This window comes from Cydia pomonella, chromosome 25, assembly GCF_033807575.1.
Source record: "Cydia pomonella isolate Wapato2018A chromosome 25, ilCydPomo1, whole genome shotgun sequence".
In the NCBI taxonomy this organism is placed as follows: domain Eukaryota; kingdom Metazoa; phylum Arthropoda; class Insecta; order Lepidoptera; family Tortricidae; genus Cydia; species Cydia pomonella.
The window spans coordinates 6,113,304-6,139,937 of record NC_084727.1 but is presented as its reverse complement, the minus strand read 5'-3'; the positions used below and the strand labels follow the sequence as shown (position 1 = coordinate 6,139,937).

Genomic DNA, 26,634 nt, shown 5'->3' with positions numbered 1-26,634 from the left:
TGTTTTAAATGTATCGTTTATAATTTAATCGATTTTAATCAATTTTCGAAAATGTCATATGAATCGAATCGACAGGCTCGACCGCAACACTAGGAAAGACATAATAGATAACTGTTTACGTGATAAATTATTATCGTACATTATTCAATATCTGAGATCTAAAAATGTAACATAAGTTAGTTTAAGAAAAGCGAAATATTGTTTTTAAGTGCTTGAAGGACCCAATCATTATTACAGGATTTTATTTCTAATTTCAATGGGTCATGCGCGTTTACGTTTTACGGGGGTTGTCTGTGTCAAGTGTGTGAATTTAGATCTCACGAACAATAAGATGAACACATCACAACAACGGCTTTTACGAGATAATAATACGAGGTTATTGAAGTACTCAGTTACCCAGCTGTAAAAAAATAGCAGTTACGAAATACTAAGTAAAAATACCCGTTCCAAAATACTTGTTTCGTGTACCTGTTCCCCCCGGTACACGACGTGCTCGGGGTAGCAGAGCCCGCCCTGCGTGGGGCGGCCCGACACGGCGTGGTGGCCGGGCGGCGCGTGCGCCATCTTCAGCGCCGCCGACAGCTGGAACGTGTACGTACCTGTTCCCCCCGGTACACGACGTGCTCGGGGTAGCAGAGCCCGCCCTGCGTGGGGCGGCCCGACACGGCGTGGTGGCCGGGCGGCGCGTGCGCCATCTTCAGCGCCGCCGACAGCTGGAACGTGTACGTACCTGTTCCCCCCGGTACACGACGTGCTCGGGGTAGCAGAGCCCGCCCTGCGTGGGGCGGCCCGACACGGCGTGGTGGCCGGGCGGCGCGTGCGCCATCTTCAGCGCCGCCGACAGCTGGAACGTGTACGTACCTGTTCCCCCCGGTACACGACGTGCTCGGGGTAGCAGAGCCCGCCCTGCGTGGGGCGGCCCGACACGGCGTGGTGGCCGGGCGGCGCGTGCGCCATCTTCAGCGCCGCCGACAGCTGGAACGTGTACGTACCTGTTCCCCCCGGTACACGACGTGCTCGGGGTAGCAGAGCCCGCCCTGCGTGGGGCGGCCCGACACGGCGTGGTGGCCGGGCGGCGCGTGCGCCATCTTCAGCGCCGCCGACAGCTGGAACGTGTACGTACCTGTTCCCCCCGGTACACGACGTGCTCGGGGTAGCAGAGCCCGCCCTGCGTGGGGCGGCCCGACACGGCGTGGTGGCCGGGCGGCGCGTGCGCCATCTTCAGCGCCGCCGACAGCTGGAACGTGTACGTACCTGTTCCCCCCGGTACACGACGTGCTCGGGGTAGCAGAGCCCGCCCTGCGTGGGGCGGCCCGACACGGCGTGGTGGCCGGGCGGCGCGTGCGCCATCTTCAGCGCCGCCGACAGCTGGAACGTGTACGTACCTGTTCCCCCCGGTACACGACGTGCTCGGGGTAGCAGAGCCCGCCCTGCGTGGGGCGGCCCGACACGGCGTGGTGGCCGGGCGGCGCGTGCGCCATCTTCAGCGCCGCCGACAGCTGGAACGTGTACGTACCTGTTCCCCCCGGTACACGACGTGCTCGGGGTAGCAGAGCCCGCCCTGCGTGGGGCGGCCCGACACGGCGTGGTGGCCGGGCGGCGCGTGCGCCATCTTCAGCGCCGCCGACAGCTGGAACGTGTACGTACCTGTTCCCCCCGGTACACGACGTGCTCGGGGTAGCAGAGCCCGCCCTGCGTGGGGCGGCCCGACACGGCGTGGTGGCCGGGCGGCGCGTGCGCCATCTTCAGCGCCGCCGACAGCTGGAACGTGTACGTACCTGTTCCCCCCGGTACACGACGTGCTCGGGGTAGCAGAGCCCGCCCTGCGTGGGGCGGCCCGACACGGCGTGGTGGCCGGGCGGCGCGTGCGCCATCTTCAGCGCCGCCGACAGCTGGAACGTGTACGTACCTGTTCCCCCCGGTACACGACGTGCTCGGGGTAGCAGAGCCCGCCCTGCGTGGGGCGGCCCGACACGGCGTGGTGGCCGGGCGGCGCGTGCGCCATCTTCAGCGCCGCCGACAGCTGGAACGTGTACGTACCTGTTCCCCCCGGTACACGACGTGCTCGGGGTAGCAGAGCCCGCCCTGCGTGGGGCGGCCCGACACGGCGTGGTGGCCGGGCGGCGCGTGCGCCATCTTCAGCGCCGCCGACAGCTGGAACGTGTACGTACCTGTTCCCCCCGGTACACGACGTGCTCGGGGTAGCAGAGCCCGCCCTGCGTGGGGCGGCCCGACACGGCGTGGTGGCCGGGCGGCGCGTGCGCCATCTTCAGCGCCGCCGACAGCTGGAACGTGTACGTACCTGTTCCCCCCGGTACACGACGTGCTCGGGGTAGCAGAGCCCGCCCTGCGTGGGGCGGCCCGACACGGCGTGGTGGCCGGGCGGCGCGTGCGCCATCTTCAGCGCCGCCGACAGCTGGAACGTGTACGTACCTGTTCCCCCCGGTACACGACGTGCTCGGGGTAGCAGAGCCCGCCCTGCGTGGGGCGGCCCGACACGGCGTGGTGGCCGGGCGGCGCGTGCGCCATCTTCAGCGCCGCCGACAGCTGGAACGTGTACGTACCTGTTCCCCCCGGTACACGACGTGCTCGGGGTAGCAGAGCCCGCCCTGCGTGGGGCGGCCCGACACGGCGTGGTGGCCGGGCGGCGCGTGCGCCATCTTCAGCGCCGCCGACAGCTGGAACGTGTACGTACCTGTTCCCCCCGGTACACGACGTGCTCGGGGTAGCAGAGCCCGCCCTGCGTGGGGCGGCCCGACACGGCGTGGTGGCCGGGCGGCGCGTGCGCCATCTTCAGCGCCGCCGACAGCTGGAACGTGTACGTACCTGTTCCCCCCGGTACACGACGTGCTCGGGGTAGCAGAGCCCGCCCTGCGTGGGGCGGCCCGACACGGCGTGGTGGCCGGGCGGCGCGTGCGCCATCTTCAGCGCCGCCGACAGCTGGAACGTGTACGTACCTGTTCCCCCCGGTACACGACGTGCTCGGGGTAGCAGAGCCCGCCCTGCGTGGGGCGGCCCGACACGGCGTGGTGGCCGGGCGGCGCGTGCGCCATCTTCAGCGCCGCCGACAGCTGGAACGTGTACGTACCTGTTCCCCCCGGTACACGACGTGCTCGGGGTAGCAGAGCCCGCCCTGCGTGGGGCGGCCCGACACGGCGTGGTGGCCGGGCGGCGCGTGCGCCATCTTCAGCGCCGCCGACAGCTGGAACGTGTACGTACCTGTTCCCCCCGGTACACGACGTGCTCGGGGTAGCAGAGCCCGCCCTGCGTGGGGCGGCCCGACACGGCGTGGTGGCCGGGCGGCGCGTGCGCCATCTTCAGCGCCGCCGACAGCTGGAACGTGTACGTACCTGTTCCCCCCGGTACACGACGTGCTCGGGGTAGCAGAGCCCGCCCTGCGTGGGGCGGCCCGACACGGCGTGGTGGCCGGGCGGCGCGTGCGCCATCTTCAGCGCCGCCGACAGCTGGAACGCGCGCCCCAGTGTCACGCGGCACAAGAGGAGCTGTCTGGAAGTACATATGAACAAATGTTAAGAAGAGGAACATATTTTACGACAAATAAGTCGGTTACATGCTTATATAGTAAGTAACATGAGAGGGGAGCATACTCCACACTACAATACTCGTAGCACTAAAAATCGTGTAAAAATAATAGACAAATATCTCAAGTGCAAAACTTCGGCCTTCATATATCGCCTTTAAGGGCTTACCCCTCTGACGAAATTTTCGGCCAATAGTCTGACGTTTATCTGACATGGCTATTTATATGTTACGTACAAATAGCCATACATTTGACGGGCCCTTCCCCGGCAACAAATCGGCAGACTGTTTTGTACAGAAAATTACAGACAAGCGTCTCCAGTTGTTAAATCCTCCAAGATATTACCCAATTATATTAATTCAACCCGTTGTCTTTGATTGATCAGTCAGGCCCAATCAAAACAAAAATACCAGGTACAAATACCATGTACATTAAGATTACCTGTAACAACGATCTTTGTGCGCGGAGCAGCTGGAGTCACCGAACACCCGTACACGTTTATTAATTACAAATACTGTACAAACCGAAGCCGTACACTTTAACTATATAAAAATACCAGGTACAAATACTAATCATAAATACCTGTGACACAGGTAACAGCTGCGATCCTTGTGCGCGGGGCAGCCGGAGCCGCCGCCGAAACCGTACACGTACTGGTTGCTTTTGGAAGAATGCTCCGCGAAGTATATGCCCGCGCCGAACATGCCACCTAAACATGTTTTTGATAAATACATTTTTAGATTTAGGATCGAAAAGTCAGTAACACAACTTGTAAGTTGTAACACAAATGGCTGCAAAAATATATACAATATTACGTCTCATAGACAATCATATATGAAACTATAATTATTTGTGTGGGCTCGCTTCGCAAGTGGAATATCACCTTCAAACTTGGTATTCTCTTCCGTTGACTATGTAAACGATTATGATCGGGCCAAAAAAGCATAAATTTAAAATGGCGCCCACTTTTTTACCTCATATCGAAGTATTTCTGATAGAACATCCATATTCTGGCTCGGTGATCTAGTAAACTAGTGTTCTAACCTGACCCCACCTACTCCCGAATAGATTTTCAATACGATCGGACTGAAAATATATAAATTCAAGATGGCGTCGACTTTCTGATCTTGTTTGTACTCACCGATGTAGGCGTGTCTCTCGTCGAAGCCCTTCTGTACGATGGCGTTGATGAAGGGCGAGCCGTGGAACAGCATGCGCTCGTTAGCGCCACCTGCCTCCGCGGACACCTCCCGCCGCCGGTGCTGGTAGCGCTCCCATAAACGCCCGTTTACTATTTTTTGTATCTGAGAAGATTTAAAAACTTTTTTACACGATAGAAAACCTGAAGGTGTTTGGGAAATCCAAAAGATGGCGATACAAACAAAATGCCCGCCTTATAGTAAGTGGTTACCATAGCCTAATGACGCTTGCAATTCAAGTGGTGTAACAACGTTGTCCTTTAAGAATAAGAACCCTGGATGTATGGATGGACCAAAAAGAAAAACGAAATATTATACTTATTATTATAGGGTCGGCAACGTGCATGTAATATCTCTGGTGTTGCAGGCGTCCATAGGCTACCGTGACTGCTTACCATCAGGCGGGCCGTATGCTTGTTTGCCACGGACGTGGTATTAAAAAAAACTTACCCTGACTACATTATAATGTGTATAATTCCCGCCCGCTTGATCTCGATGCTCCCGTACGGAAGCTTGCATCTCCCTTTCGACTATCGCGTACTCGCTCTCGCCGCACTCGTCACTTGATGTCGGTGTCACGTCGACTAGGGTTGTGCCGCCATACCATTCTAAATAAAAAATAGAAAAACATTTTAAAGAAAAAAAGACAAACTTTATATTTCAATCAGCAGATCCTAAATAGCCCAAATCATACAGAAATAAGCATAGATTGCTCACTCCATATATCGGTTTTGGTAATAAAACGCTTATTAATTTCGTAGTAGACATCTAGCATCGAGTAGTGGAATATCAGTACCGCTACATGACTAGATGTCTCAGGTGTCGCAACTGACGAAAATTGTATTTCTCAACAATGTACAACTAATATTCAAAGCAAAAGGAGTTGAAAATAAAGTTCCGGTTACCCCAGTTATATTCTTCTTCCTCGCGTTTTCCCGGCATTTTTGCCACGGCTCATGGGAGCCTGGAGTCCGCTTGACAACTAATCCCCAGAATTGGCGAACCCGGAACCCGGTTATAATATTAGCTGAAAATTATTGGGCATTAGACTTATCGTTCGTCGCAGCAGTACTGATAATTCCGCTAATCGATGCTAGATGTCGACTAAGAAAATAATAAGCGTTTTGGTACCAAAACTGCTGTATGGAGTGAGCACTCTATGCTTGCTTCTTATTTCTCTATGCCCAAATTAAATGAATTTGTGTTGGTATACTTGTATTACTGAGTTAGTATAATCAGCTTCCAAGTCATCAGAGAAAGGCAGTCGAGTCGAGTTTGAGCAGACGATTTCGGAACCTCATTTAAGATCCCATTGGGTTTTCTACACGACCAGACCAAAATAGCAAAAAATCTAAATGGCGTCGACTTTCTAGGCGAACTTTTGTTACATCTCGTAAAGGGTAACCAATGTATTGATTTTCAACACGATTAGGCCAAAAACACAAAATATTAAATGGCGTCGATTTTGTTTTATCTGTTAAAGGGTAACCAAATCTAACCTAAGCCTAGGGTAAGCTAGTTCTAACCTGACGCCGCCTGCGCAGACTGCCGCGCCGCATTTGCAACCGATGTCGATGCCCGTAGGCCGCTACGCCCACGGCTCTGAGATCTTCGTGGCACATTTCTGATAGAATGTCCATAAATACCTTGTTGTTCTTGTAAATATTGACCAATCTTTCATACTAAGGTCATCTGGGGTCCGTTAGTAAAGATTTTCAACACGATCGGACCAAAAATGCAAAAATTCAAGACGGCGCCAACTTTTTATCACATCTTGTTATTTTTTTAAGTGATGAATATAAGATGATCTTACCTGACGCCGCCTGCGCAGACTGCCGCGCCGCTTTTTGCAACAGATGTCGATGCCTATAGGTTCTTTTAAATATTGACCAATCTTTCATATTAAGGTCATTTGGGGTCCCTATGTAAGGATTATCAACACGATCGGACTAAAAATGCAAAAATTCAAGATGGCGCCAACTTTTTATCACATCTTGTTATTTTTTTAAGTGATGAATATAAGCTACTGCCGCGCCGCTTTTTGCAACAGATGTCGATGCCTATAGGTTATTTTAAATATTGACCAATATTTCATATTAAGGTCATTTGGGGTCCCTATGTAAGGATTATCAACACGATCGGAGCAAAAATGTAAAAAATTCAAGATGGCGCCAACTTTTTATGACATCTTGTTATTTTTTTAAGTGATGAATATAAGCTTGTGTTTTCACCTGACGCCGCCTGTGCATACTGCCGCGCCGCTTTTTGCAACAGATGTCGATGCCTATAGGTTCTTTTAAATATTGACCAATATTTCATATTAAGGTCATTTGGGGTCCCTATATAAGGATTTTCAACACAATCGGACCAAAAATGCAAAAATTCAAGATGGCGCCAACTTTTTATCACATCTTGTTGTTTTTTTAAGTGATGAATATAATCTTGTGGCCTCACCTGACGCCGCCTGCGCAGACTGCCGCGCCGCTTTTAGCAGCCGATGTCGATGCCCGTAGGCCGCTACGCCCACAGCTCTGAGATCTTCATGACACATTTCTGATAATATATCTATTGTGATTTGCTCGCGTTCTAATACTGGTGCTAGCTGCTCCAGGCCGATACTGAAACAAGTTTTTTTATTGTAGACAAGCGCAAAACTGCTGTCACTGCAGAGGTTAAAAAGTGCCGGAAAACGGGCGTTATTCCTGTGGCCTATATAATAGTTTATGATTTGGGTACATTATATTAATGTTTTTAACATACGGTACTTTAGGTACCTGCACCAATTTTTGTTTATTATTAGAGAACCGTACCAAAAAGATACAAAAGGAACCCTTATGGTGCGACTCTGTCTGTCCGTCTGTCTGCCTGTCATATCGCTTAATATCTCGAGAACCACTTGGAATAGTCATGTTATGAACAACGCTAACCCAGACATATTGACAGTATTATTATTTTATTTTTATTAACTATGAAAAGTGTGGAAAATGCCCAATATGAAGAGGTAGCAAAATTTCAAAGTCTAGTGACTAGGTCAAGTGGGGTAACATTGGCAAGAGCTCTAATTGTACGTTACAAAACATTTTGATTTTTTTTTCATTGTGAAAAAAATACCATCCCCCTCCTCTAAATCCGAAGTTTACCAAAGAAAAATTATGATTTTTTACATAATATTAGCATTATTATACATTTTACAGGAAAAATATAATCAGCCCTCTAAGGTAAGTTTTTTTGTTTAATTTCCGAATTCAGTTTGCAATGACAAAATGACCCGTAAATCTAGGGTATCCAAGGTCCAGCTTGTAGCTCCTACCTTAAATATTAAGTAGGTAAAAAAGTTAGTAGATACGATTGTTTTTACCATACAATTCTATATACATACCTCGAGAGGAACGTTTGTAAAGACTCCGACGTGGAAAGAGCCGAGGCAGGTCGGCCCGCCGCGTCTTCTAAACTGCCTCGGGAGCCCTCCGCCCAATAGTTGCTTGGTACCACCTGCATACGACAAAATGGTCAATGACAATCAGAGTTGCCGCAAAATGTATGGAGCTGTACAGCGCCATCTTGTTCACCTGTTAAATTCGAAGCACGAAATTGTCTTATATTTTAAGCATGTTGCTCAAGTGTTGTTGCTAAGGTGTACAGTCACGTCTGAAAACATCGACACGATCGAAGAGCCAAAAATATGTATACACGACCTTATGGCCCATATATTAGGGTGGTGTATACATATTTTTGGCACTTTGTCCGTCTTGATATTTTCAGACGTGACCGTACGCACGGGCAGAGGCAGCGGCACGGTGTCGCCGCTGGGCAGCAGCACGGGCAGCTGGTCCTGCAGTATGTAAGGTGTACGCACGGGCAGAGGCAGCGGCACGGTGTCGCCGCTGGGCAGCAGCACGGGCAGCTGCGGCGGCGGCAGCGGCGCGGCGGGCGGCGCGGCGGGCGGCGCGCGCGTGGCCGACGTCATGGCGTCCTGCAGCAGCGAGCGCACGTCCTCGGCGCCCGCCAGCTCCAGCGCCGTCTGCCCTTCTTGGTTCTTGAGGTACGGGTCGGCGCCGTGGGCCAGCTGTCAATCAAGTTACAGTTGATGCGAGTGTGCAAGGTGTGACGTGGGCCGTGGACGAATAAAATAAAAACCTATTGCAGCATCGAATGGAAACATTTTTGTCTGATGTAACTGTTGTTTATGTTTCAAAATTTTAATTTAAAATAAAAAGACGTTCCTTTTAAAAACTGCTGGTTTTTCAGGAATTCACAAATGTAACCTAACATAATAGCCTCTGCGTGTACTTTTTAAAACATCTTGGTAAAGTAATAATTTTTGAATAATTCACGTTCGGTTACATGAAAATTTGGCAAATCAAACATTGAACCAAAATTTTATACGTTGCAATAGAATGGCGAATAAAAGACAGGACGAATATAAAGAATAAATAACACTTATTGTGTCCCAGTGTAATTATAGTTTCCGAAAAAGGCGGCAAATTTGAAAGAAGTAGCCGCGAAGGGTTGTCCTCCCATAGGAAAATTTTATTAAAATTTAGCCACTTTTCCTACTGGCAACCTATATTGACCTATTTATGAAAAAATGTAGTCTTCTAAATGATTATTAATAGTAAAAAATACATTTTTTTACGTGTTTTACCCACAATACTCACCAGTAAGACGCACTGCATCCGATTCGCACGTCGCTCCGAAGTTCGAGCGAGACAACCTATGCTGCCGAATGCAACGGTGTAAAACCCCATCTATCGGCGTTGTTCGGCAACGTGCCAACCCGCAGCAACAACACAGCCAACTCCGTAAGAGGCCGCATTGAGTAATGGTAGTACTAAGCAGCGGTTGTCGCGCGCTGATACAGCCGCGCCCGCCTTGAGAGCCTCGGCGTCAACGACACCTTCTCGTAACTCATGAGGCCCTGGTACTAGCTCCTTGCTAAATCAGCTTTTAAACAGTTTTTCGCGATTTCACACACAGTAGCATTGGAGACATACAAGCAATGCCAAGCGGTCTTCGTAGTCTATGAATATTGCTATTTTAAGGGTGTCAAATGCGCGTTTCTGACCTATTAAATAAATAGATACTCACCAATAACGCACATAGCTGCGTGCGCGCCTTATGCGCTGCTTCGTGTAATGGAGTAAAGCCCCATCTATCGGCGGCGTTCGGCGGCGTGCCGGCCCGCAGTAACAGCGCAGCCAACTCCAAATGCCCGTAGGAGGCCGCATTGTGGAGTGGCACTAGGCCTCCCTTATCGCGCGCTGACACAGCCGCGCCGGCCTCTAGGAGTGCCTCGGCGACTTCTAGATTGTTGTAGCCAGCTAAAAATAAAGGTAGGCATGAGAAACTGAATTTGGGATGTGGTGAGGCATATCAAAGGGTAAGTTAAAGTTTACATCAACATGGTTCAATAGGCTATTTCATTACATCGATCTACTTACTTGTTTACTTGAAAATCTTGGAATACAGGATGTTATGTTAAGTTTTAGGCATATTGACGTAAATACAATGGTCATACTGAGAAGCTTTTACTACGAAACCAACTCCGAAATCACGAAAATATTCGACATGTCGACAGAATTGATGCCAGTCTGAAACCGCCCTTATATATATTGACGCTAAGCTACGGGTTAACTGATAACCTTAGCCTTATATATTTAAGGGTCAATTTATAACTGTCAAATATTGGTTCTCACGTTGCACAGACTATAACATTATTCATGGACGACAAATGATTCGATTTTAGTTACTGAATAACCCGCTAGATGTCGCTGTTACGTCCACGAAGATTCCTACTTCGCGGTGTTAAGATTTTTCTGCGAAACATGGGGTGGCGCGGTGTGCAATATTTCGTTACTCTGGTTTCCCTTCAAAACGAATAAATCTTTCGCCTTTTACTAAAGATTTCCGTGGAGGGGAACACTCAAATGAGTCTATAGGAATTTTTTGACGCCCTGCGCAAGCGGGGCTTATTAAACTTGAAAAATACAATAGTATAAGCCTAACTTTTGATATAAATATTAAATTATGAATCCTCTTATGATCCATATTGTGTAGCAAATACGGGTAAATTTAGTTTTGAAATTGAACAGGACAAAGGAAACGCAACTCGGTTACAATTGCAAATGGATGAAATAATAAAAAGCTCAGCCCGAGTAAAGGTTAACAGACTACCAAAGTAGGATAATAAGACTCAGATATCTGCCTTTCTAGTCCTTTTTCGTTTGCACGTTGCCTTTTGTGGAGGCATTAGGATTTACTGAAGGTAGAATTATCATTACTATAGTCCGCCCTTTTCTTTTAGATGCTAGTACTAATGTAGGACAAAGACACTATGAATTTATATCTGTTTGAAATGAGACGATCCCTGGCCAAACTATATATCTAATATGAATAGCCTACAACTTACCGGCAAGGTGTAGCGGTGTGGAATTCCTTCCGTGAGCGTCTCTGCAATTCACGTTCTGTGGCGTTATTAATTTCCTGCAACAAAAACGTCACTTTATTTTTATAGTATTTTATTCAACCGTACGCATACAATACTTTTCCTACGAGTCAACAAAAATAATACTTTAAACTAGTACACTCATATAGGTAAACAAATCAAAAGTATACATACAGGTAAGATACACGAGCATACCTTCTTACGCGCCCGGCCCGGCTGGTCAGCGACACCTCCTTGTAACTCATGAGACCCTGGTACTTGCTGTATTATCTGAAACATATATATACACACCTAGCTCGCGCCAGCTCGCCGCGCTTGGCCGCGTCGAGCAGCGCCGCGTCGCCGCGCAGCGCGTCGGCCGTGTCGGAGTCGCCACTTCTCACTAGCTGCAAGGGCGTCAGTCCGTCTCGATTCCGTCGGGTCGGATCGGCGCCGTGCTGAAAACGGAAGGAACAAGGTTTAACAGCTCTATCGCATCACAGTGACCGTATGAGCAATTGTGACGCGTGCTGTCATTAATGTTGGCATAGACAATTTGAAATAGAGGTGGACTGTCAAAGAAAACTTTGTGGCCATAGTAAATTTACTGCCATCTTCCGACACATGATTAAAACTTTTAGAACGCCATTTGACTTTGATCCTTATTCTTTCACTGATATCTGTTACATTTGTTAAATATAAAAAAGTGGCGCCATCTATACTCTGTATAATTTAGGTATTTAAATAAAAGTAAACAAATAATTTGTACATTTTCGGGTAGTTATAACTTATAACATTTATTGGTTAACCAACCAAATATAAAACCGCTTGGTCTGGGACTGAACGACCTGACTTCAACACACATTATTTGATCATGTAATATTTTCATCTACCCTCAACTGGCTGAAGGAGCCATTTGGCGGTAGATTTTGTTTACTTTTATTTAAATGCCTAAAGATACAGAGAATAGTAGATCAAAGGGCAAAGGTATGGCGACATCGTTTCGAGCGATGGCGCCATAACCTTTGGCTTATGCCCGGTAAGATGGTGCCGCTTTTTGATATTTTAAAAATTTAACACATATTAGTGAAAGAATAAAGATAGCCAAATGGCGTTCTAAAAGTTTTAATCATGTGTCGAAAGATGGCAGTAAATTTACTGTGGCTACAAAGTTTTCTTTCACAATCCACCTCTATTTCAAATTCTCTTTGCTGTTGGGCATTGTAAGTATAGTAATACCTTGAGCAGCAGCCGCACGATGTCCGCCTTGCCTTTGGCCGCGGCTTCATGCAGCGGCGTGAACCGCCACAGATCCGCCGCATTGACTCCGGCGCCGCACGACACCAATAACTCGGTCACTTCGTAGTGCCCGTATGAACACGCGTTGTGGAGGGGAACGAGGCCGCTGAAACAGATTTAGTTTATTTTTAGATCCGCTAGATGACACTTTTAGTTTAGTTAACGAAAAGTTTTCCCCTTACTGCATACGAAGCCATATATGGCGGATACAATGTTAAACTCTATTGACAACTATTAAAGTTTAAATTTCAACAGATATTTTTATTACATGTGGTAAGGGGTTACGGGGACCATCATCATCAACTTATCATCCTTATACGACTATTTGGAACGTGCCTGAGCACTCACCCTTTGTCCTTCGCATGGACATCGGCGCCTCTCTGTAATAGTAGTTGAGCAAGTGGTAACCTGTTGTATCTGCAAAGGGACATATTTTTTAATTAATTATAATTACCAATTTTCAGTATTAGATATCTCCGTAAAATTAACAAAACAAATCTATTCCGGAATGTAAAATGATATAACGAGGTTAAGATATGGATTTAAATTTTTAATTCTGTAGGAGTTGCCTTTAGTAGATTTCTGTTTGTCTGTACACATCCGGCCGCGAAGTGTAGCGGGATGGATTGGTAGCCGTCTACATATCTGTAGGGTATTAGTCTAATATTATTAATGGGTTGCCATGGTAACCCATACGCCTTGATAGGGGCCCATTTCTCGAACGGTATTCGACTAATAGTATTAGCACCGACCGCTGCAGGGGACCATCGAATGCGCCGACTTCTGGCCGAAGGGTGTCGTGTTTCGGAGGTTCCGGGGCAAACTGCCGAATCCGACACAAGAGCAGCCGATTCAACGGAGCCACGCCGTTTTCAAACAAATATCAAATATCAAACATTTATTCAGCAAATAGGCCACAGGGGCACTTTTACATGTCCATTTTTACAAACAATAAAAAAAAAAAAACAATTGCAAATATCGAATCTATGAAATAATAAATACTTTATTAGAGATGCATACTGTCTCTAAATGTCAAATTACACAAAAAAAACTATGATAAAAAAATAAAATCATAAAATACTAAAATTCTTTAGAGATGTATAAGCCTCTAAGTGTCAGAGATAAAATATAAAAAATAAAAAATTTATCGCCTAAATAGTGTTTAGTTGTAACTTTATACAATTTATATTGTTGCCTGATTTAAATTTTTAAATAAATAAATTAGTCTACGAACTGTCAAGTCTTATGGGTTACCATGGCAACACACTAATAATATTAATCTAATACCGATCGAGAAATGGGCCCCAGTTGACAAGTCAGGTTGCGTGTCTATCTGTATCTTTAGGTATTCAAATAAAAGTAAATAAAATCTACCCTCAAATGGCTCCTTTAGCCAGTTGAGTGTAGATGAGAACATAACATGATCAAATAATGTAGGTTAAATTCAGGGCGTTCAGTGACAGATCCAGGTGGTTTTGTATTTGGTTGGGTTATCAATAAATGTTATAATCACCCGAAAATGTACAAATAGTTTGTTTACTTTTTTTTAATACCTAAGGATACAGAGTATAAAGCCGCTCGCGCCGCTTACACGTCGCCTGTCCGAGCCGCTTCTAGTAGATGCATGGCTGCCGCGTTTGATTATCTGTGTGTAGGAGTTGCCTTTAATAGATTTCTCTATACATACCCGGCCGCGAAGTGTAGCGGGGTGGAGTGGCGGCCGTCGACGTCTCTGCAGTTGACGAGCCGGGGTCGCGCGTCTAGAGCCGCTCGCGCCGCTTCCACGTCGCCTGTCCGAGCCGCTTCTAGCAGACGTAGGGCCGCCGCGTTTGCGCATGCGTCTGAAAATAATATTAGTCATTACAATAACTTAAAAAAATAATAGAATGTCAAAAACGTTGTTGTATAGGCTTCGTGACGTGTGATTCAATCATATCGCTAATTATCGAACGGTTTTGATCATGACTCAGATGTCATTGTCAAATTCATAAAAAAAAATTGTGTTGCTAATGCGACTTGGAGAAGTTTTTTTTGTGATATAGAAGGAAAAGCAGACGAATTGTATGATAGTAAGCGATTATCATCTCACATGGACACCCGTAACACCAGTGGGTCGTAAGAGCGTTGCCGGCGTTTAAGATGGGAGTACGCTCTTTTCTTGAACGTTTGTAGGTAGTATCGGTCCGAAAATACAACAGGACAGTTCGTTTTACAGTTTAGCTGTGCAGAAAGTAATGAATATACTCGATTGTATACATATTAAAAAAAATACAACGGGTTGCACTCCGGGAGTGTCGGCAGAAGTGAAAACTTGAATATTAACGTTGTGCATTTTTGATATTTTGGAATGGTTAGGGAATAATTTTGCACGAATTGCTTTAATTATCAGTATAAAAGTACTATCATTTATGTGGTAAAATACAATATTCATTTATTGTGTTTTACCACTCTACTGGCTTCAATGACATTGTAACAGTTTTTCTATCAGGTCACGTGTCCGTCTTTCGAATTTTCAATCTGACGAATATGTCGGTCACGTGACCTGTCGCGAGGTTAACATTTTTTCCCCATCACAAAGCGTCGTTAAAGAATGTTTCACTTCAAAATAATCCTCATCCTCATCCTCACCCTCACCCATGGGCGCCGGGTAGCTGGGCTCCTGCGCGTGCGCGCCGCACGCCAGCAGCAGGCGGCACGCCGCCGCCGCGTCCGCGCGCGCCGCCACCGACAGCGCGCTCAGCCCGCGCCCGTCCGTCGCGTTCACCTTGGCCCCTGCACAACGACATCCAATAACTACACAGAGCGGCCATCAACTCTAGGGGGCGCCACGGGGGCCCCCTATTTATTGGCACAAAGCATAAAGTCATGTTTATTAGTTTTAGGCCATTACATGGCATACCACACAGATAGTGATATACCTATATAGTCTTTTTCAAACGGGAAGGGTATGCTGACATTTGATTTATTTTCATTTCATGCCATTGACCTTTCAGAGCAATTCCTTTTTAACAAAAATAACTTGAATCCTAATAGGCCGTGAAAATATATATGTAGCTTAACATATCTCATTATTATAGACACAAATCACTAAAATATATAATATAAGATAATAAAAAGACACAATACATTTTAATATTTTTGAGTTTATTTATGTAAAACGGAACTCAATTGACTCTACTTATCGACCGAATCGATTCCGCTCGTGTCAAATTGTTTCAGTCGCGTAAAATTGTGAAGGTATGTTTACTTAAAAATATAAATCATCACCAATAGAATCGATTATATGCCCTTTGCAGATTTAATTGAGAATGGTAAAAGAATCGTTTCTAATTTGTGTATCCTTCTCATTTGGAGAAAGACTATAAAACTAAAGAAGACAGTAATAGATTCTTATTTACTCCAAACACTTATATACAGCAGTCGGAAGCGGAGGTTTACACACGAGACTACAGAAAAAAAAGTCAGAAATAGAAAGAAAGAAATATATTAAACATAAAGTAAATTTGACGACCATTCTGGTTGACTGAGTAGTGATCGATGGTTCTGGGTTTAAATCCCGGTAAGGGCAATTATTTGATGAACACGGATATTTTTTCTTGAGTGTTGGGTGTTTTATATGTATTTAAGTATTTATATATTATTCATATCGTTGTCTGAGTACCCACAACACAAGCCTTCTTGAGCTTACTGTGGAGCTTAGTAAATTTGTATAATATTTGTCCTATAATATTTAATTAATCGAGAAAATTAGACATGCCCATATACGACAAAAAACAAAATGCATTAATGCTCTAGAATACGCATAAAAATCAAAATGGAAGTGGACCGGTCACCTGACAAGAATGCACGAAAACAAATGGACTAAGATCGTCACAATATGCACTTGACCAAAAGGAACGAGGAGACAGAGCAAACCAAACGCTCGTTGGGCAGACGATACAACGAAAAATAAATAACTGGCAGAAACCAGCTCAAGACATATAAATAAGTATAAATGGCATGATTTGGAGGAGGCCTTTCCTCGAGAGGTGTCCAAACCTACTTAATTTTAAATAGGTAAATCCAAATAATTATTTTATGTTAGTTAATTAGTCCATGGCGTCCAGGTGTGAATGCTCTGTAGTTTCTGACCCTCTGTAGAGGCTTACCGTGCCGTAACAAAAGGTCCATGGCGTCTAGGTGTGAATACTCTGTAGCTATGTGTAGCGGCGTTTGCCCTTCCTCATATTTATCGTTGGAGGGCCTTTCTTTAACATCTCCACCTGTTGTGGTAGCTATGTGTAGCGGCGTTTGCCCTTCCTCATATTTATCGTTGGAGGGCCTTTCTTTAACATCTCTACCTGTTGTGTGGGAGGCCTGTAGAGACTCTTACCGTGCCGTAACAAAAGGTCCATGGCGTCTAGGTGTGAATGCTCTGTGGCTATGTGTAGCGGCGTCTGTCCTTCTTTATTCTTCTCGTTGACTCGGGCGCCCTTTCTTATTAACATCTCCATCACCTGTAAAAATATACAATTTCAAATATATGTCCTTTTTCGCAAATTATTTTATCCACAGCGGGGGTATTTAAATTTTAAAGTACTAATCCCGCTAAGAGGGTGAGGTGGACAGAATGATGACTTGCACGCTTTTACTCCCTTAACAATAAAGTTGTGCTCAGATCATTTCAACACCTTGCCCGCTTACTAACTTCTGCTCAATCAAAATTTATAGGGTACTTCCCGTTGACCTAGAACTATGAAATTTGGCAAGTAATATTGTCTTAGACACACGTAAAGAGGAAAATCTGATAACTATTAATTTGTAAAAAAAACTCCTAAATGAAGAACTCTTCTAGTGTCCATCATTCCATATGTATAGGGACCGTGCGCGTTGGAGGGTCTGCCATCTTTTGGCCTGAATCGGAACAATAAACATGTAAATTTACACGTCACGTGTTTTCTTGTGCATAGTAGGTTCTGCCATCTTGTGGCCTACATTGGAACAATAAACATCACATTACGCCTCGCGCCAAAAATCTGACGGCTCCTGTGCTGCCTCCTATAGTTCATGCACGCTCCCTATATATATTATACACTGTTTACCTTGTAATAATGTATTTGTCAATTGTTGTTTGTTTCTCCTTGCACCATTTTTTAATGTTTCTGTTTGGCCCTATGGGTGACTGATAGAGAATGCCTTTTGACATTAAGTCCGCTATTAATACAAAACTGTATCGTTATTCATTAAATTTTTAATATATGACTAAACTTAAAACATTTTGTACAGAAAGAATCCTCGGTTGGCATTGGCAAGTTCAACTCGAACATACTCTGTCTAAATTTCTAAGGAATAATAAGCCCCGCTTGCGCAGGGCATCAAAAAATTCCTATAGACTCATTTGAGTGTTCCCCTCCACGGAAATCTTTAGTAAAAGGCGAAAGATTTATTCGTTTTGAAGGGAAACCAGAGTAACGAAGTCTTGCAGACCGCGCCACCCGATGTTTCGGAGAAAAATCTTAACACCGCGAAGTAGGAATCTTCGTGGATGTAACAGCGACATCTAGCGGGTTATTCAGGCACTAAAAGAGAACTGACACGGACGTTTATGTATTTTCTGTCTTTTTTATGTAATTAATTATAATAAAGAATTGTATAGGTACGTTTGAGTCGATGTTCCACATAGCGTCGAAACTGTTGAGCCAAAATTAGTGAAAGAGGAGTCAATCAATTCGCTTTTATGACACGGGCGAGACGGACTGTATATATAATCGACTTTTAACAATGGAGAATGATTATTTTTTACGAAAAATGGTAAAGTTATTTCTACGTTTTGTTACAGAATTTTATCTCGTTAGATGAAAATATATATTAGCCTTTTTGTGGTACTAATACGGTATGTACGATCAATTTCAGTACAATTTCTTATGTACCCTTCACAGTGACAATACAATAGTAGGAGTTTCATATTGACTGTTACTGTGACAAAAGGTATGAAAAAGGTATGAAATGGTAATGGTAAGGAAATTATATCCTTTGTCTGTACAGACTGTACAATATGGCTCTGAACTTGTGGCACAGAATAAATAATAGTACTTTGGTACTACGTACAGAAGGTTCACTCCATAACAAAACTGTTTAGGCATACCGAACGTGCCCTAACGTTGCCGATTGGACACATTATATATAATTATGTGTTGTCAGCAATTTTCAATTGTTTCTGCAACCATCTGCGATCCTGTTTACTTGCTTTAGACATATTTCAATGTGACACCAGATCTGGTGCAGACCGCGCTGCGCGAAAAATACGCCTTGTGGTACTAAGTTTTGATTATCACTTGAGGATCTGTCGTGTTATAAAGAAATACAGCTCTCAGCAACATTATAAGCATAACAGTTATTATTAATTTTGCAATTTCGCACGTCATGTACTTTACGGAGTTTTACCCGTGGAAACTTGTAATTGACTGTTTTTATTTGGAATTTTTGTTACTCTAGCTAGCTGTAAGTTTTCGTATAAAATAAAAGACCTGTTTCCGTTTGGGGTAGACGCTGGCGGCGGCGGCGTGCAGCGGGCGCTCGCCGCTGGCCAGGTGCTGGAAGTTGGCCAGCGCCTCCGCCGCGCCGGCGCCGGGGCCTGCGGGCGCCGGGCTCGACGAAGTCTCCGGATTTATCTGCTACGAGTAATTACAATCAAACATACATTGAGAGAGATGCGTAACATCTAAGACAATTTCGTGCTTCGAATTTGACAGGTAAACTAGATGACGCTGTACAGCTCCATAGGGACCGTGCGCGTTGGAGGGTCTGCCATCTTGTGGCCTGAATCGGAACAATAAACACTTACATTTACACGTCAAGTGTTTTCTTGTGCATAGTAGATGTCATCCAAAACAGACGGCGCTGTACAGTTTTGCGGTCACTGAATTGTCAAACGTCAACTTTTGACAGAGCTACCGCAAAATGTATAGGGAGCGTGCATGAACTGTAGGAGGCAGCACAGGAGCCGTCAAATTTTTGGCGCGAGGCGTAAATGTGATGTTTATTGTTCCGATGTAGCCCACAAGATGGCAGAACCTACTATGCACAAGAAAACACGTGACGTGTAAATGTACATGTTTATGGTTCCGATCCAGGCCACAAGATGGCAGACCCTCCAACGCACACGGTCCCTATAGAACTTGCAAATTATATAAACAAATATGACAGATTTTGTTATCATTTGACGTATAACCTAAAGTTTTACGATAGTTGTTTTCATTGAAATATTCATTATTAACATATATTTTAACTAGTAATTGATATAAATAAACGATTTAAGTATAATCATAGTTTTCTACAAAAAGTGCAAGATTATGAAGAAATGAAGGAAAATTGGTTTCCAAGTTAACAATAGCATACTGTTTTTTAAAACGCTCGTGTTCCAAATTTCCTACAGACAGATACGGCCGCATTGACCTTAAAGACTGTATCTGAATAAAAACTATAACCCAGAATAAATAATAGTACTACGTACAGAAGATTCACTCAAGCAAAACGCGTCTATTAGGACAGATATGACCGCAAGCGCGAGGAAGCGTCCGTTTCGTAGCGGCGCGGCAACCACTACTGCTAGACACCAGATCTGGTGTAGGCCGCATGTACTGGTAGCGACGCGACGAAATCGCGGAGTGAGCCACGCATGACTATATGAAAACTTACCGATTGATTGTTGAGTGAGGATAGCTGCTTCTTTACTCTGGCCGGCTCCGCCAAACGACACGCCTCTAGCAAGCAGTGCCCTCTGTATTCGACTGAAAAACAAATGCATAATAAATTAACGTAATATTTATCGTATAACAGGGAATGCAACTGTCGATTTGGGTGTCTACATTATGTTTATTCAGTCACCTGCAATAATTTACGGGCTGAATATATAGGGCATATTGAGCAACTTTTACTATTGGAACAATCGCGGAAACAAGATTTACTCTTCCATAGAAAATGTCAAAATCTTTTTTATATATATATACCACGTCGGTGGCAAACAAGCATACGGCCCGCCTAATAGTAAGCAGTCACCACAGCCTATGGACGCCTGCAACTCCAGAGGTGTTACATACTGTAGACCCTCGGAAAAACCTCGGAAGGGAGCTCATTCCACAGCCTGAGCGTCCGCGGGAGGAAATTCCTCTTGAACCGCACAGTGCGCGACCATTTAGGTTCTAGGGTGTGAGGATGAACACCCTGCCGATGGCGAGCGGTGCGGTGGTAGATAGTGGCCGTTGGCATCATGTCAAACAATTCCTCAGAGCACAGCCCATTGTACACAAAAAAAAGAAAAAATCAAAAAAACTAGAATTAAAGACACAATAAACAAAACAACATTAAACACAATAAAAAAAAAAGTATATTAAAACACTCACAAAATATCCCGAATTTTAGGGCTACTTGTCCCTCCCAATCGTAACAGCAGCCCAATAATTAATTAGCGGGCTGTCAAGACGCTCGGCCAAACACTGCCCACCAAATATCTGTGTTCATCACACATGCCCTTACAGGGATTCGAACCCGGGACCATTGGCTTCATAGTCAGGGCCACTAAGCCAGACCGGTCGACAAAAAGATTGCATCCTGTATCTTAAACTGACAAGACCATTATGATAAGTATACTCACATGCTAGCCTCTCCTGCAGTTCTCTGGTGGGTGCTACGTCTAGAGCGGACTTTCCATGGCAGTTCAGGAGTGTGGGGTCCGCGCCTTCGCTGAGCAGGAGCGAGCACACCTGGAAACATTCACCGCTACTTGTCAAAGAAAGGTTGTGGCGCCATCGCTCGAAACGATGCCGACATACCTTTGGCTTTGATCTATTAGATAGCGCCACTTTTTGATATTTAACAAATAATGAAATGTAAGGGGTACACCTAGCGGATGTTGCCCTTGCCCGCGTCATGGGACGCACACAGAGGCAGCACCCGCCAGGGTGTAAGGACTATTTGAGAGTTGATGGAATCTAAAATGAACTGGGCTATTGGGTGAAAGCGATGGACTAAATACTGGGCTATGGGATAAAAAATCGGATGCCTGCCTAATAAAACGGTATTCAATTTTATTTCCGGCAGACGGTTACTCGCCCCCCAAGATGGGCCCCCACAAAAAGCGACATCTAGGATGGCTCAAGGGCAACACCGGTGTGCGCGGCTCAGGGGTGTCGAGAGGTGTACGCCGCTTTCTACCCAGTGGCTGCAATTTTTCACTTCCACCCCTGGAGCTTATAGCTCTAACGACTCCACAAGCCAGAGGCAGAGAATCCTGATGATTGATATTATTACTTTTGATTATTTTTACGCTACGACGCACGGTTTAGGAGATACAGCCCTATAAAGATTTCTGCATGACTGAAAAAAAAAACTTTATGGGGCTGTATCTCCTAAACCGTGCGTCGTAGCGCAAAAATAATGAAATTTTTGTTCTCCTTTGAATCCCAGAAAAAAAAAGACAAAAAAAGAAAAAAGACAAAATGGCAGAATTTTGCTTTTAGGTTTTTTATGGTTGACTGCCAAGACGTGCCATAATTTGACGTTTAAAAACAAAAGAATGTTGCCTTACAGGCCTAGGTGTGTAAGGCTGTATGAAATTCCTTTACATATCATCTTCACTCATCGCACCTGCTATGTAGTATTTCCGGACCTAATATGAAGTAAGTCATGTCAACATTTCATTACAAGTTTGAGAAAAGAATATTTACTTACTTATATTATACTTCAGAAAATTCGACCCCTGCCAGTAACCTAATGCAGAACACGCTGGTTGCCCCAGTCCTGGCCTAGGTCACTTCAGTTTATAATACTTGGACGGTTTAGTGTAAGGCCTGAGTGGACGCTCGAAGCGGAGCGTTAAGCGGAGCGTTTAGCGTGGCGTGCAGCGTGGCGTCGGGTTCATAAATGATGTAAGCAGCGTGCACTAAGGCCGCTCCTATACGTTTGCATTTGTTTAACATGCACGCCGCCCGCCCCGCTGCACGCCCAACTCGAGCGTCCACTCAGGCCTTACACTTATACATCGAGATTGTATCAGCCTTACCTCCAACCGGGCCTTGCTAGCGGCCTCATGCAGCGGCGTGAAGGCCCAGAGGTCTGTGGCGTTGACATCGGCACCAGCTCGGACCAGCAGCTCCGTCACCTCATAGTGCCCGTACGAGCACGCGTTGTGAAGAGGTACCAAGCCCCTGGAAAGGATTTTGAAAGGTCATCCCTTTATCGGAACGGTTTGGCTACTGTTAAAGATGTCTATAGATGGCGCTAGCATAGGCTTTATCTGTCTCGAGTTTTGTTCTATGACATTTGGCATCCAGACTATAAAAAAAAAACAAGAATTTAACATTATTCACAGGATTGATTTGTGTAATAATGTCCTATAATATTTATTTATTTATTTATTTATTTATTTATTGATAGGTAAAACCGAAAATACTTCAGGTTTAAGATTCTTTATTCTTACTAGGAATTCGAAAATTCACTTACATGAGAACTAAAAACTACACAAATATATTTATTTTGCATGAAATACTTCGACCCGCCAACCGCTTCAGTACTGTGTGTCATGAATCTAGTATTTTAATTTTATCAGACACGAGCGGTGAAATGACCGAACGGGATAGTCATATATATCTTTCAGTAGGTGTAGTAGAGATTGCGCTATTGTTATTTGTCCTTGTCACAGTTTCATTTTGTATATTCCCCACCGTACATTTTAGTACGGTAACAAATATCCCGACCAAATTACGTAGGTCGTTTGTGGTATGTTATCAAGAATATTAAAACGTATTTTTAATTTTGTCGCATTGCGTTTGTTCTGTCCCTCACGGGCGCACGCGGTGCACATCTATACGATCCTACCATCTATGGTAGAGGTGGGCAAACTTTCTACATGGTGGGCCAGAAAGTTTAGGAAAATAAAGAGGGCCAGAAATTGCAGCTAAAATGTATGTTAATGTGCGATTATCATGGACCAACCACTTATACTAATTATTTCAAAGGAGCGGCGGCGGGCCTAATAAAATCCTGTCGCGGGCCGTACTTTGCCCACCATTGATCTATGGTGTGTGTTATGGAAGGTAGAGGCAAGGAACAAAATCTCCATATACCAAAAAGTGTCCGACAAAAATCCAGAAATAGGTGGCGCTACAATACCTAGAATACTTGAGAAAATAATTTAATCATAGACAGTGTACTTCACTCCGTCAATAACGCCTAGGTTCTTAGCTACTCTAGCGCTACTCTGGAGAGATTTGGAACTATTATTTATAGCTGACAGTAGAGTTGTGCCCGCTCGGTCTTTAAAAAGAGCGCTCCGATCTCGGTCAATCGGTCAAACGAACTAGTTCGCTCTTTTAGGTCCTTTAGTTCCTTTAGTTCAGGAGCAAATCTCGAGATGTGAATGAGGATGACTAGGTTATATCTTGCTCTCGCTCGCAAATAAACAGAGCGAGAGCGTGAGAGAGCGAATTTCTTGACCTTGACTCATTCCGATCATTCGCTCCCGACCGATTTGTTACTTGGTACTGAGGGCCTACCGCGAACCACGTTCGACGTGTTGCCTCTCTGTCGCACTTGTAAATTCGTACGTAAGTGTGACAGGGAGGCAACCCGTCGAACGTAGTTCGCGGTAGGCCCGCTGACATACCGACTACTGAACTAAAGGACCGAGACCGATTAAGAGCGCTTAAGATGAACTAGTTCCTTTCGGTCTGTGGTGGGATTTCATTCCTTTTAGTTCTTCGGTCCTGACCGACTCAAGCCTAGCTGACAGCTGGACACTTTTGCAACAATTCTGCCTAAGGAGTTTCTGTTCCTTGCCTAATGTGTGTGCTAAATATGACAATCAATCAATATATATATTTTTTTTTTCGACACATATACTCACCCCTTGTCTTTAGCATGCGTGTCCGCCCCTCTCTGCAATAGCAACCGTACCGCCCGTGCTCTATTGTACCCGGCGGCCAAGTGTAGAGGCGTAGAGCGGCGGCCGTCGCCCGCGTGCACGTTCACGTTCAGAGGCGTCAGGAGCGCCGCCAGCCGCTCGTCGGCACCTGAGCGGGCGGCTTCTAGCACCTCTGCTGCGCAGTACTCACCTGCGGTAGCAGCATGCTTCCATTTCTATCACTTGTACGTGTAAACCAACACGATTTTCATTCATAATTTTAAAACGAATACACCAGTCTGCCTGCCTGTGACCACGAACGTGACGCCACGTTCGAAACGGGCCATATAAACGTAAGTTTACGCGATTAAGTCCCGTATTAGTTTTAAAATTATGACTTGTCACTATGCCCGTCACTTTCGCGCTTACGGACTTGTTATAATGAGATGGTGACAAATGATAAAGAACCGACCATCTTAGCTCTGCTTGTGGTTAAAGGGACTAATGGAGTTGGTAAAAAAAAACATTGAAGCAGTGAGCAATACATATTAATATAATAAAGGGGAACTTAATCGTAAACGGTGTTATTGTATGCCAGCATACTGAGATAGAATAAGCTATATTATGCCCACAAGCATAATTTTTTCTTTACGCCTATGGGCATATTTGGAGTAATGTTATTTTCAAGTAAGTATAAATGAGTTTTTAAAATACTAACGTTTATATTTTTTCGTGTATGTTTATAAATACTTAATTAAAATATTTTTATTCAATTTTCAATCGTGGCTGAACACCGGATAGGTCTGTGCCTTCGATGCCTAACCTGTCAAAATATACAATATGGCTGACGAATGTTTGAAATGTAAAAAAATTAAGAATTATTTCGCTTAAAATTTAGTCTTTTCCTCACAGTGTGATTAAAAATATAAAAACATTGTGAATAAAATACAGTAGCTAGTAGTAAATACGTCATGATGAGATGTCATCAAAAATTCAGCAAATCTTAAGAATGTCTTCCAGTTAAGGCTAGTCATTAAACCAGTATGTTTTGTAGATTCAAACAGATAATGCTTATAGGTTTCATTTAATGTTAGTTTTGGGAAAAAATATTAAAATAAGCTTTACCAGTAAGAACAGGCCTAGTGGCAGAGTCTGCTAGATCCAAGGGCGTCTTTCCTTCCGTGTTTCTGATGTTCGGGTCCGCACCATGTTGTAGTAGTGCTGAAAAATGGCAATTTTACTATATTACTATGATTTCCTTATACAGTTTATAAGGGGTGTGGCAACCCTGGCTGTCAAAGAATCAGCAACTTATTTTTCACCACACCGAATGGTAGAGAATCTCTTAATTGTTCAAAAACTAATGAGAAAGTTGTATTTTATCCACATGTGGGACAAAGTAATCAAATGCAAATTTTGAGTTGTTTTCTTATGTTAGCTGGTAGATTTGACTTTAAAATAATGATTTTGAATAGCCGGGTCCACACAGACCGAGCATACGCGCGAGGCAGTTTTCTCATACACAATACGGCCAGTGTAGACGTGCCTCAGCCGAGGCAGCGAGCTCGGGCGAGGAAAATTTCTATAAACAGTTAATATTTTCCTTGTGGTGGTGCGGTGAAAATTTTTATGTTTACATTGTCACTTGGAGGCAAAATTTCTTTAACCCTCATGCCTTGAAACCCTTGCAACGCTCAAGATTCTACTTCAATTTTGGAATATTCTGCTTGCCCGGGTGTCAATATAGGCACGAACTGTTAAACAACAACTTTGCCTCCTTGTAAAACAAATAATTATTGCTAGGTCCCTTTTAATTATATCACGTAATATTAAGGATTTTAGGTGTGAAAAAAAAAAGATTGTTTTCATGAAAGTTGAAATTCCATTCAATAGTGTATGTACATAGATAAAGATAAGTTACATACATTTATTATTTAAGCAAAATCTTATTTTTATATTGATTTATAGTTATTCCTTTTTTATACTTTACACTTTTACACCTTATTTTATTTTATTTTTCATAATAGTGATTATTGTGACTATAATATGTGAAAATAACATACTCACCAATACAGACATCAACCTTCCCCTTCGCAGCAGCCTCATGCAGTGGAGTATACCCCCAATTATCCCTGGCTGCCGGTGCCGCGCCAGCAGTCAGCAGCGCCCGGACAACGTCAGCGTGCCCGAAGGAGCATGCATTGTGTAATGGTTGGAGCCCGCCGTCGTCTCGGGCCTGGAGTGCTGCTCCAGCACCTATTAGGAGCTCTACCACTTCTCGGCGACCATAACC

The 26,634-nt window shown here is 44.8% G+C and overlaps 1 protein-coding gene and 2 non-coding genes across 5 annotated transcripts in view; 1 reads left to right on the top strand and 2 right to left on the bottom strand.

Moving 5' to 3' along the window:
• The window catches only part of LOC133531673 (poly [ADP-ribose] polymerase tankyrase), a 34,438-nt gene that overhangs the window by 5,752 nt on the left and 2,052 nt on the right, over positions 1-26,634 (bottom strand). The window contains exons 2-23 of one of the 3 annotated variants that reach the window (XM_061870031.1): positions 26,409-26,633; positions 25,467-25,562; positions 24,345-24,552; positions 22,503-22,647; positions 21,096-21,204; positions 20,141-20,232; positions 18,970-19,116; positions 16,836-16,959; positions 15,098-15,235; positions 14,151-14,304; positions 12,812-12,880; positions 12,404-12,569; positions 11,477-11,622; positions 11,150-11,223; positions 9,829-10,061; positions 8,519-8,806; positions 8,120-8,232; positions 7,195-7,358; positions 5,191-5,348; positions 4,683-4,845; positions 4,124-4,250; positions 469-3,507 (exon numbers count right to left, since the gene is read on the bottom strand). In XM_061870031.1, the coding sequence (XP_061726015.1) occupies positions 3,318-3,507; positions 4,124-4,250; positions 4,683-4,845; positions 5,191-5,348; positions 7,195-7,358; positions 8,120-8,232; positions 8,519-8,806; positions 9,829-10,061; positions 11,150-11,223; positions 11,477-11,622; positions 12,404-12,569; positions 12,812-12,880; positions 14,151-14,304; positions 15,098-15,235; positions 16,836-16,959; positions 18,970-19,116; positions 20,141-20,232; positions 21,096-21,204; positions 22,503-22,647; positions 24,345-24,552; positions 25,467-25,562; positions 26,409-26,633 (3,329 nt within the window). In that variant the 3' untranslated portion in view covers positions 469-3,317. The remainder of the gene's footprint in view (positions 1-468; positions 3,508-4,123; positions 4,251-4,682; positions 4,846-5,190; positions 5,349-7,194; positions 7,359-8,119; positions 8,233-8,518; positions 8,807-9,828; positions 10,062-11,149; positions 11,224-11,476; positions 11,623-12,403; positions 12,570-12,811; positions 12,881-14,150; positions 14,305-15,097; positions 15,236-16,835; positions 16,960-18,969; positions 19,117-20,140; positions 20,233-21,095; positions 21,205-22,502; positions 22,648-24,344; positions 24,553-25,466; positions 25,563-26,408; position 26,634) is intronic. The other 2 variants (XM_061870033.1, XM_061870032.1) reach the window with 2 other exon arrangements.
• On the top strand, positions 10,594-10,710 carry LOC133531809 (U5 spliceosomal RNA). The gene has a single exon (XR_009801603.1). It is a non-coding gene; the product is annotated as a U5 spliceosomal RNA (small nuclear RNA).
• On the bottom strand, positions 17,798-17,914 carry LOC133531808 (U5 spliceosomal RNA). The gene has a single exon (XR_009801602.1). It is a non-coding gene; the product is annotated as a U5 spliceosomal RNA (small nuclear RNA).